The sequence below is a fragment of the Toxoplasma gondii genome, chromosome III, assembly GCF_000006565.2.
Source record: "Toxoplasma gondii ME49 chromosome III, whole genome shotgun sequence".
Lineage (NCBI taxonomy): Eukaryota > Apicomplexa > Conoidasida > Eucoccidiorida > Sarcocystidae > Toxoplasma > Toxoplasma gondii.
Window position 1 is genome coordinate 1506393 of NC_031470.1, and position 12012 is coordinate 1518404.

Below are 12012 nucleotides of genomic sequence, written 5' to 3' on the forward strand. Positions count from 1 at the left end.
TTGTCTCCTCTTTTGAACACGGAAAAGGGACCAAGCGCTGGTCTCCTCCCGTCACACCCGCGACGCGACCTACGCGTCCTCAACCATCTTCTCTTGTTCTTCATGGTTTGAAAGCAGCCGCGCGCGCAGACAATCTGATTGATAAAACAACGCTCCACACATTTCGCAACCCACGCTTGCACTCTTTGACTGCCGACACGTTGGGAACGCCGTCACGTGCGATGTTGCACGCGTTCTGCAGAATCCTTTCTAATTTGAAAGATATAGTAAGGCTTTCCTAGCCGAATATATCATTTTAAAGATGCATATAACCGCCTCTAAACTCGTGGATATCAGGCTGACCTAACATGCGAACCCACGCCAGCGTCTGTTCACGAAATTAAATATGCCACCTTAAATCCAGCAGCGAGGTACCGGACTGTGGCGACAACCAAATGCTATGTGATTTGCAGTATTTGGTTCCGTACGCTCGTTTTTTCAGTTGAAGCGTCGTTATGTTGATACAGAGAAAAGAGCATGCTGGTGTCTTCAGAGACTTGTGAGCAGTCGATTCACATGGGCAGAAGGCACATCAGGGACCTTGATAATGGTAGATCCCACGAATGAACTTTTAATACACCACTACACATTACTTCAGGTTGTCCTATCTGTACCTGACACGATGGTGCTGACACCGTCCTTCATGAAGGCGACCTGCAACGGAGCAGAGGATGGCAAAATCGCATCAAATTCATCCACGGGACTCGCTGGCATGTTTTATGACGCAAATAAAAGCTGACACTAGACTTTGACACTAGGTAAACTCCGTATTTCAGACTTATCTTTCCGCAGGACGACAGGACCTGTTGTGCCGTTGAAAGCTGCTAGGCTGAACGCGCTGTGCTACGTCAGAAGTGATGCACACTGTCAAGTCTTTAGCAGATGTGCAGCCTCATAGTTTCCGTTACAGCCGACACCGTTACATCTCTTCAAACGAAAGCCACCGTACCTCGTCAGTAGCTTGACGCATAAGTGACGGCCAGAAGAGAACCGAGACGGCACCCTGGTCACGGAAAGCGAAACACACAATGCTAACACGTATCAGGAATATGCTGTTTTACAGTACACTGGTTGACCCAATATTGTTGGCAGCAGACTTCTTACTCTATCGCAAAACACGGGGACAAAGATAAGGAACGATTATGACTTATGTTAAGATGGAGGGTGCGAAAGAAGGCATACTAGGTTACGTTACTAAGGAAGTGCAGTTTCACCGTTACACGGCAGATAGCCATAGGCGTGTGTGCTTACAACGTTCGGATGCATGAACAGGTTCGCGGACTCTGCCAGCTCACGAAGGGCCATCTGCGAGCACCCTCGCCTTTGAACGGCAGCAAAGTCCATCGCCAGCATCCTCCGATAAGTTGTAAGTTTGATTTCTTGCCAGGCTTGTGCCTGTGCCAGGCGTCGCTCCTGTTTGTACGATGTTCATCACAGAACAGAGCTTCCGAAGGAACAAATGATCCTCCACAGGTGAAAGCAAGATAGACGAGCCGTGGAACAATGTTTATTCGAATAATTTGCACGACGTCACAGAAAGAATGGACACAAATTCACACCCCTGTGTTTACGACAGTGGATCTGGAGAAAAGGACACGCACCGTTTGGCGAATCCTTAGTGATGACTGAAAGAAGAATGTTCGCATAACTGACAGGGCCACAGCCTACCCGGCGAACAGTCTCATGTATCCCTCAGAGTTGCCTGCAAAACCATTTTGCAACTTTGGCATGCTGGTGTAGGGTATGTAATATAACCGCCAACTACATTGTAGGAAAACGGAAGAACGCTGCTCTGAGTGGTTCAATATTCTCGAAACGACCTGAAGAACCCCGTATTAAAAAGCAATCCGTGTGCTTGTGTACTGTTTCCTCTTGTCGTCGTTTCTCAGCCGCTTCGAGACGTTGCACTTCGATAAGTTCTAGCATACGAGCTCTGTCGAACTCATCTTGTTGCTTTTGTATCGCGGCCAGCTCTTCTTCTTCAAGAACCTAACATGCAAGAAGTGAAAGGGATTGAAAGATCAGGCTGATCCATGCCGTAGGGCGGGAAGTTCCTCTTCAGGGGAGACCCATTAATTCCCCAGTTGCTGGGGAGGCTCCAAGCAGCAGCTCGTGGGAACCAAGTAACAATCTGCAACGTTGCCCGCAATACACCTTTGTCAGCATGTTGTCCAGTTAGGTACACAGTGATAAACACGTGTCCCGATGAATTTGTGGGAAGTACTTTCGAAGAAGAATGGGACGTCGTCCGCAGCCGAAAGTTATACCCACTTTTCCGCGAGGGCCGCAAGAAAACGTATCAGAAGACTGATATGACGCCGACAGGTGTTCGCCGGCACTTTGAATTCCACGCTGGTTTACCATCGAAGGAAGAGGAAGAAATACGACACGGGAGGGCACCGTCGGTGCTCGGCAAAGTCAACGCACGAACCAGCTTACCTCAGTGATGCTTTGTTCCAACACCTTCCCGACGATGACCTCGAGGATCGGCACCACTTCTCTGCACGACAGAAAATGCGATCTGCTGGCCAATCATTATCGGAGTTACTGGTGCCATGGTCGTTAAGGACTGCTCCCGTTTGGGCTAGAAGAAAACAATATGATGACGAATGAGCGTGCAGAAGAGACCCGGATTATACTCATACGATGATGACGGGTGTTACACGTCTACCACACTTAATTGTGTGTCGTCATTACATCGTGCAGAGAAACACAGCTGAGAATAGCCAACAAGCACCGGAGTTGCAGTACCGTATAACGACAAATAAGCAGTCGTTTACGGAGCCATATGACTGACCGGCACTCCCGCGCCGCCTCAATGTCCTTTTCACGGACACCTTTTCTCCAATACATGCAATTAAGTCTATCTGCTTATCTTCTGAAAAGGGAATGCGCATCCCAGAACGGATCAAAGCCCTCTAAGGAGTCTACCTTACTCCTCGAAGTCAAACAAGTCGCCATCTAGAATTTGCGTTGCCACATGGACTTCCTCTCGATGTGGCCTGAACATAGGCGTGGGAGGTTTGTCCATCCATGGCTCAGTCTGCGTCTCAGCCATAAACTCCCTTGCATGTTGCGTCAACTCAATCAGGTGTTCTTCTGTCTGAAGCTGAATGTGCTGCCGACCCGAAACGGGAGCAGGAGTAAGCAATCTTTCTGGTTTAAACGGGTCAGCAGTGGCTTCCTTAGCCTTTTGAAGGCGTCTCTTGATCCTCCGAGCCTCGGCACCGCCATGATTCAGCCGCGATAAAAAACTCTGAAGGCATCCGGAATGAGACGCTGGAGCACAAGCACACTTTGCGCTGTACTCAGGAATATCCAAATATGTACATGAGGAAATGCTTTAACTAGCTTCGACTTCAAGCAGAGGAATTTGTTCTCAACTCTGAGAATGTTGGCACTGTCAGGACGGATCTCGGCAATTTCAGTATGGTGAGTGCGCTAGTGGATCGTTGCCCAAGGTGTTGCCAGGCACATAACACAAGTTCTCATCCACGGCGATGAACATGATATTATTCATCTTTAAGCATGGGACCTGTTTTACTTGAGAGAATTTTGGCCTGGTATCTCTCGATATCAACGAGGAGCCGTAGACGTGCTTGTCTGTCAGTAAGTTGGATAAAGCTGAGGTTGCCGACTCGCTGCAGAAATACAAGACAGAATTCCACCTGAGTTCTGGGAGCGGGTTCAAATATAGTGACACTCAGAATGGCATTCATGTTATCAAATACACGCTGCTCAGAACCCCTTCTCAGAAAAGCCGCCGTCACCAGCTGCCGTGGCTGTCCAGAACGCAGGCCATTTGTTCGATCCAAACATAGCTGCCCCGACAACAACCATTAGGTGAATCGCATGTGATGGCGGTTCCCGTGTGGCAGTGTTGGATACGAGTGGTCGGACGAAGCCGTCATCAGATATATTTCCCCATCTGCTGAAGATAGCAGCCATTTACTAAGCAAAATTGATAAGGTGTCCTCGCGGTAATAACCCCGTTAATGGTGGCATGGTGGTATAACCTGCCGTAGGGCAACAGCGCTGGAACGGAATGGAGAGACTCTAGTGGAGTGCATTAATTTTCCTCTACGCGACAGAGGAAAACGAGTCTCCACTTCCTTCAGTCGTGCTTGTCCCTGAGACGCTCCATGGTTCCGGCAATAGAGGGGAAAGTGCACATGAGATGGTTACCTCCCGTTGACCTCGTTATCTCCAAACGCGCGGACCCGTTTGATGGACGGGGGTTGGTCGGCCTTGCTAGAGACCCCCCAAGGTCCTTTCCCCCTAGTCCCATACTGTGGTTGTCTGTACATGCTCTTTGCTGAGGAAAGCGACAAAACCGATATGGATTCAGGGAACTACCATCCATGCAAATGGAGACATCGTTTTTGTAGACAGGCACGACTGTGCAATCAGATGATTTCGCTTGGCATACAGACTTTTTTGGGCGTCTATCAAGACGTAGAATTGAAGGCGCATGAAAATCAAGCTTCTTGCTCTCGCCGTTCGCTGGTGCACGATTCAGCCATGCCCTCGATGTCGATGCCCGCCAGTCAGTCCAGATAAATGATCCAGTCTGACGTCAGAGATAGTACACGAAATTGTATTGGGACAGACACGGTACACTTTCGTTGTATAATCATACGGAGACGATTCTGCTATACGTTGTAGCACACACGAAGGGAAAGACGTCATCACGGTTAAGCCACGCATTAATGAAATCAACAAGAATCATCGACAGCGTAAGAGGAAGAGCGCTGCAGAAAAAGTGAAATTACGTTTGCCGACAGCTGCCCTGAAGAGATGTTTTTCAACCGTTTGAGAATGGGCTCTGGGTGCTATCATTCAAAAGGGAAGGTAAATTGCCAATCTCGCCCACCGTTTTGTGTCCCCTCCTGGGGGCTGGACTGCCTGACATATATGCTTGCAGCTGAACAGTCATGGCAGTGTGGGAGTAACCGCTTCTAATATACACAGTGGGTGACAGTGAGTACAAACCAAACTTGCTTGGTATAAGAACAGCGCCAGAGAGACCGGCACATGGGGCTTTTTGGCGGGGCTGCGCGTGTGGGCCCGCAGGATATGAGTAGGGGGTGGCGGACGTAAACGGTAGGAGGTCACAGTTGAGTCCAGAATCGATTCCCCAATGCTGCCGTTTAGTGGCTGTTTCTCATTCACTCTTTGTGGCTGAGGTGGCAGTCTGATTCAATGCCTTAGAGTGAACTCAGGTCGTTTTGGTACGAGACGGTGCAGCGTACATCTGTGAGCTTAGTCCATTAGACACATTGTTTAAAAAGGAACGACATAGGAAGGAGACGGAAAACGATGCGGTTGACAAGGTGGTCAGCAGCGTCGAAAAACTTGAGCACTCTGGTGTCTCCCGCCTGCTTCCAGACGCCGGACCGAGAAGAGTGTGGCCCCGCACCAAGAGGGCCAGAACTTGTCCTTCGTCGACAAGAATGGAATACATCCTGTAAAGCGAAAGGAGGAACGATGCTTTACAATCCACCCTTAGACAGTTTATCGCATAAATAGTGTGCATACTACGCCAGCGAAGCATTTCGTTTTGTTGGGCGCGTCCTGCTCCACATCCTTTCCAGCGAATAGTTTCGTGCTTGTCTATCCCAGATGGGAGGCTACCAACAGTTAACGAAAGTTACAATTATTCCTCTTTTCACGACCGCGTTTTTGTTCATATCTTTCATCCGCCTTTCGCTGAGTGGGAGGTGCGAACGGGAATTCTGAACTGAGAGAACACCGTGCGGACGGAAGGCGTAACGGTCTCACACAAATCGATTGGTAGGGAGGAACTGAACCCCCGTATTTGTGCGACTACAATTGAATTCGGACTGTCTCCTATTGCCTTGACGAGCAATGATCACACAGCGTTGTACCTTATATTTTGCTTCGTCGAAGGGCAAACGTCGCAGCTTGCATTTTTTCAGCATAAGCCAGAAGATACAGCCGGTTCCTGGTGGGCTGTTCCATATCCAACCGCGAAATGCCACCACATGCCAGAGAGTTTCGACATCTCGCATTGTTCCTCACCTCAGCCTTCGAACAGCAAAAGCTTGAACGTGTTTGCAACCTCCCTCTGGCACCTTTGAGAAAATTGCCGCCGGGTGACCGTGTTCCTAACAATGCGATCATTAACACCCACAAATCAGAAGCGATCGTTGCACCTGGATGTTTGTGTAGGCGTTGCTAGTGAAAAGAAAGTCTCTCGACTACGATTTTAAGTGCCACGGGAGGCCTACATCCAACGTTATGAGACAGTTGTCAAGACCAAAATATATCACTAACGGTTTTGGAGTGATTGTTTTGACGTAGACCAAGCAAATTCCTCCTTCAGGAGAAGCCGATGCTGCGAAGCCGCCTCAGGACGTCCACTAGGACAGGTGCCACGAAAGTAAATGCGTATGCCGAGGCCCTTCACTTTTCTAGCCCGAAGCAACATCGTGTCGTCCATTTGAGGTCCTGGTACGCACGTGAGTTGAGATATCCCCACACATAACAAAATACGGCGCATACAATGACAAGGAGTCCGTTTAGCACCCAGTGGCCTGCGCCGGGCCTAGTGTAGTGACATTGTCGTGTAGGATAAAACGCGCATGGTTACCATGATACACTGCAGGCGATAAACCTTCTAACAGTCTCATAACGTCCGCGAAAATATTGTCTGGTTTGGCAGATACGTGTGGCACCCGCGGTATACACCTTGCCTACTGTCGGATGCTGAACTTGCGCAGGTGGGTTGTGAAGGAGAGACGCATGTCTCTGCCGGCGCTGCAAAAATTGTTGTTGTTAGAGGCCTCAAGTCTGCTGCTGAACAAAGAAAGTGAGCGACAAAAAGGCGACCAAGCGTTGCTTCCGAAATGTGATGACCATAACGTGCCTGGCTTATAGGCTTATTGTCAATATTCTATAGCCGGATACTATATCGACAAACACCCTACAGTGTGAATAATGCCAAGACCATGATGAGTGAAACAGCACTTCATTGTGATAGTTCCGAGACGTCAAACCGACATCTCAAAGCGAGTGAATATACATCTGGTCGTCGCCAGCACCTGCGACTCTTTATGCTACTTGTTGAGGCAATGTTTTGTCGGCTTTCATCTCCGAGCCACTGCCGGCGTGGGGCAAACATTTACCCGAGGCGTTGGCACAGATGTCGGAAGTTTCAGTTTCCAACATTGTTCGTTTTTTTTTGAATATGAGCTGGAAGCGATCCTCATGTTCCAGTATGAAACTGAAACAGCGGTCTGGCGTGGGCGGTGAGTTCGTCGAGAACAGGCAACACCCCCAGAATTCTGCAGCAGGCGTCTTGACCGCCGTCAATGTCGTTGCCTCTCCGCACGTGATACCTGAGATGCACTACTTCATTCAGTAACTCTTTTCTGCCCTATATATACGCCTGCACGCAGGAGACGTCAGCCCACAAGAGAGGGCGAGAGGCCTGGGGGAAAGTGAGCAGCAACGAGTCCGTGCAGGCGCAAAGCAGGGCATGGCATCCACAAGAGGGTAAGGCTTATCAGAACATCTCCCATGCAACTTTTCCACCGTGACCTTTTGAGTGGAAACTTTTATGAACCTACATAACGAGTGTGCATTCGGGATGCATACCATATATCAACACGGTATCAATTATCTGGACGATGATGTACTGCAAAAGCAGTGCCCAGGTTGTAACGTCAGCACGAGTGCCCAAAGTGCGACAAACTCCATAAGAACAACCAACCTACATGCGCGCATGCTGCCGCTGAACCGAAGGTCGATGCTGCGTTCGTGTGAGCTCAGTTGCGGAAAGAATGGATCTAGCAATCAGTGTGGCACATAATATACCTTGACAAACAATCGACGATGCATCCTGGGGAAGGGGGGAGGCAGAATACTCCTGCGCGAGTTACTGACGTTTCATCTCATGATGTTTCGACGCGATGGGGTGACTTTCGGATACTCAACTATGTGTCGGCATGCTAGTAAGTGACGGCTTCACCCAGACGTGGTGCCGTGAATGTATATATCTGCAAATTTCTAGTGCAACAGAAGTGGCATATATCGGCGGGGTTCTCACATCAGACGGTTGACCTGCTCACCGTGGGTGGCTGAAGAAAATGTTAACAATACAAGAAACGTGTACGGAGAAAGGCTGCAATAGTAGCTGAGCCATCACAGTTCTGAGAATGAGTTCTTAGGCACCTGTCAAGGTGACAACACCCCTACAGAATAATTCACAGTGCACAGCTGGTCAGTGTGCACTGATTGAATCTCGAGATCTGCAATATGTCGAGAACATTCATGCATATTAGCGACTTGTCTGATACTGGAAAACTGTCGTCACAACGGAAAACATTACCGGACAAATCTTGTATGCCTGTAGTGTGACAACATGCTTGACGGGGGCTCGTGATCGAGGAGGAACTGATGGAGAGGCGCTCGCCCTGTCTCCGACAGGAGCTGCTTCTTCAGCGTTTCTTCAGCAAGTGAGGCAGAAGCTCATGATACCTGCTTCGGAATTACGGCAGCATGCTCTGAAAAAGGAAACACGAGACGCAGGTGCATCGCCAAATGTAGCTCGGGATGTCGAAGCATGTTCAACAACAGCGGAGGGCAGCCCTGCATCTCGTGTGTCAGGCAAACGTCCGTACTCTTCTCGACAAGTAAGAGCTGCTTGTTACGTCAATACGAAGAACCCTTCGAGCAGTCGCGTATTTGGAAAACATGGCCCTGCCATGTCGAGTGACATTTTCCTGAGCACCGTTTTGGGTCACTTTCTCGACTGACGTGGTCGACACAAGCCAGCAACATCAAAATGATCTGATTCAAAATGGATGTAGATAACCCGATTTCCTAGTATGCTTTCACCGCGAAACCACTAACGAAGGGTAGGACGGATATTACATTGTACAGTTCCAGAGTACTTTTCCATATTGTTTTGTCTCAAGACATCCACCGTGACTGGGTCAAGGGTGACGGAATACCCGTCTGTCGTTGTGATCTCTGGATGCAGAGCATCCAGGATAGGCTTCCGCTCAAGGCCGACATGCTATTGCGCCCGACTATATCAACCATCCCTCTCTCCGCCACTACGCGAACGCCTCTCAGACCACAGGATGGCACAGATCGGCCATCTGCAAAAGAAGATCGAGTTGTTGCAGGCAGCGCTTGCAGTACTGTCGCTCTTCCTGACAATGTAGCAAGATCCGGTGGATTCTCAATAAGAAGTTCTTTTGCCGAAAATTTCCACCTCGGACCACAAATCGGCAAAGGAGCGTACGCTCCGGTTCATGTGGCGACACACAGGGTGAGCTCAGACACTTCTAGTTTCTGAAGATCCTGGCCAGCTCCTGTCGCACATCATGGCAACCGCCGTTTTGTTACAAGATGCTTCCGATGTAGCCGCCACTGTCGCAGGCGTGATTGTCTCCATTCGTCGCAACCGAAACTTGTACATTTCGACTTTTTATCTCTTTTATCACCGCGACATAATCTTCACAGTATGCTGAGTTTGGAGAGAGGAAGACTGGCGTCCTAGTCTATGTGCCAACCATGCCCACATGCCCCAGAAAAACGGCAATCCAGTAGCGGTGAAGATATACGAGGGTTTCCGGTCAATGAACAAGGACAGGAAGGCGGTTATCGTCCGGGAAATTCGAGTTATGCGGAGGCTGTCTCACGAGTCGATTGTGAAATACGCGGGGATCTACAATGAGGCCAATGCCCTCTACGTCCTCATGCAGTTTCTGAACGGGGGATCTCTACACTCTCTCGTGAAGAACCATGAAAATGGCAAGCTCAGTGAGGAGACTGCCAGAAACCTATTCAAGCAGATCTGCAATGCTGTTAACCACATGCACGCCAGGAGCATTGTCCACCGTGATTTAAAGCTGGAGAATATTTTGCTCGACAGCTCAGGTAAGTGCCCCACTGATTTCTGCACATATGCAGTTGCCAGCATCAGTGCTTGCGGTGCCTTCGGGAGAAGCTATTCGCATCGTCGCTTTGCTGAACATTTAAAACATGTTCTCATGTTTCACTGCTGCATCCTGATCACTGCCTCCCTGGGAGCACGCTTGGGTACGTGAACAATTTTTCTCTGCTGCACCCCGCGGGAATTCTGTGAGTTCAGGCCGCATCAAAGTAATCGACTTCGGCTTCGCCTCCATTGTCAAAAACGATGCCCGCTGCCGTATGCGGTGTGGGACGCCCTCATATATGCCTCCGGAGATCCTGTTAAAGAAGGAATACGATGGGTTTGCAGCCGATATCTGGTCTCTCGGGGTTGTTCTTTATGCAATGCTCCACGGAGGGTATCCATTCAGAGGCAACGGCCTTAAGTGAGCAACACATCGCGTGACATTTGAGAGATACAGTAGTAGCAGAACACCAAGGGACTGTCAATGCCCACTTGGCCGCATGCTGTGTCCCTCGATAATCCGAGTTCGTTTTGAGCTGCCACAGAAAGACCACGAGCATCTCTTGCTTTGCGGCGCCATCATGCACTGAAGGTTGATATTGGCCGTTCTATTACCCGATGTACAAACCTAGAGGAATCCAGCAGAGGCAAGCGACAACTGGAACTGTGTTAGAACGCGTTCCAAAGTTCAATCTGGGGTGACTGAGATGAATGCAAAGACAAACACCATGGAGAAGCTCCGCGATCCTGCTGTGCACCGATGTCAAATCAGTTAGAACGGATGATGTCGCTGAGGTGTTCTCTTTCTTCTCTGGCACCACATATTATCTCACAGAGAGCTTTACGCCAAGATTCTCCAAGGGGATTTTCCTCTGAGTGTTCATCTCTCCGACGCCGCCCAACAGCTCCTTTGTGGGATGCTCACGCTTCAACCTGTCGACCGTCTGACAATAGAGGAAATTCTCGCTCATCCCTGGTAGGCACTTTTTTTCTGACCATCCGCATCAGTTGCCTTCCAGTGGCTCGTAGCAAGATATACCAGCTGGAATTCAGGATTGCTTCCTTCTCACAGGTTCCGTCTAAGAGGTCGAATTCCATGTTGCGTTCAGGGTCACAGGACAGACAAGCTGAATTGAAATCTGGTTTAGGTTTTTCGGACTTTGCCAGTCTCACGACAGCCCGCCAATACAAAATGAAGCAAAATCTAGCGTGCCTTCTGTGCACGGATGAATATGGGTGTTCTGAATGGGCGCCGACTTTTTACGCGTCTACGTATACACAATCATGACCGCAAGCAAGAAACATAAGCGCAAAATGTCCGTCGAGAGCTTATTGATTTCCTATGCAGGACTCCATCACAGGCTCAGATGTGAAACATCCTCTGCAAGGCAGAAGGTTCCACAGCGAGTGCTGGTTATGGTGTCCTGATCAGCTGTACATCGGTTGCTGAAGCGTCTTTTGTGTCGCCTGCTTTGCTAAATCACCCATACAAGAATGCCGCACTGCGGAGCATGGGGAAAAAGGCAGTTTCTTAGGGAGAACTCAGAGGCAGTTGCCACTATTAACGCTTCAGAGTGTGGCATCTTTGCAAAGATACACAAGGACTAGGCTTGCGTGATCTATGAGCCCAGCCGCCAAAATATCGCACCAATCGCAAATGCAGTCACTTTTTCCCATTGTTTCTCGTACGCGTGTCTGACAGTTTGACCGTATCCTGGTGGGAGACTGTCTGTCCACTTTTTGAAGACCTTCGCTTTCTCGGGATGTCTCTGTGCAAGTGGGGCATAGCTTGACACTGCAGTTTGCCGTTCAGCGTTATATTCACAAATGCGTGTTGAACGGCACGGTAAAACCGTCAAGCAATTCAAAACGCTGCACATACAAATCGAAATTGTCAATGCAAGATACACAACAGTTGCTCGCCTTCAAGATACCCACTGTGTATTTTGGAGTGGTTCTTTGAAAAGCTTCCGCAGCATCAGCAGAACCATTACGGTTTCGCCGGCGCGGATGTACATGACCAAAATCGACGATGTCCTTCATTGGTCTGCCGACCAGAA

General features: G+C 49.3%; 2 protein-coding genes across 2 annotated transcripts in view; one reads left to right on the forward strand and one right to left on the reverse strand.

The window, feature by feature from the left end:
* Positions 1-4346, reverse strand: part of TGME49_254180 (radial spoke protein 3 protein) — a gene marked incomplete at its 5' end in the record, with an annotated part of 5528 nt that extends 1182 nt beyond the window's left edge. Inside the window, 8 exons of the mRNA XM_002369431.2 lie at positions 74-134; positions 654-693; positions 1291-1452; positions 1903-2028; positions 2479-2539; positions 2976-3295; positions 3584-3680; positions 4225-4346. Of these exons, the coding sequence (XP_002369472.1) occupies positions 74-134; positions 654-693; positions 1291-1452; positions 1903-2028; positions 2479-2539; positions 2976-3295; positions 3584-3680; positions 4225-4346 (989 nt within the window). The remainder of the gene's footprint in view (positions 1-73; positions 135-653; positions 694-1290; positions 1453-1902; positions 2029-2478; positions 2540-2975; positions 3296-3583; positions 3681-4224) is intronic.
* A 2364-nt stretch (positions 4347-6710) lies between these two features.
* On the forward strand, positions 6711-11083 carry TGME49_254190 (calcium signaling protein kinase MARK, putative; the record flags this gene model as incomplete). The annotated part of the gene is made up of 4 exons (XM_018781043.1): positions 6711-9951; positions 10166-10373; positions 10788-10928; positions 11062-11083. Exons 1-4 carry the CDS (start codon positions 9594-9596, stop codon positions 11081-11083), a joined length of 729 nt encoding a protein of 242 aa, XP_018638148.1. The 5' UTR covers positions 6711-9593.
* Positions 11084-12012: the final 929 nt, after the last annotated feature.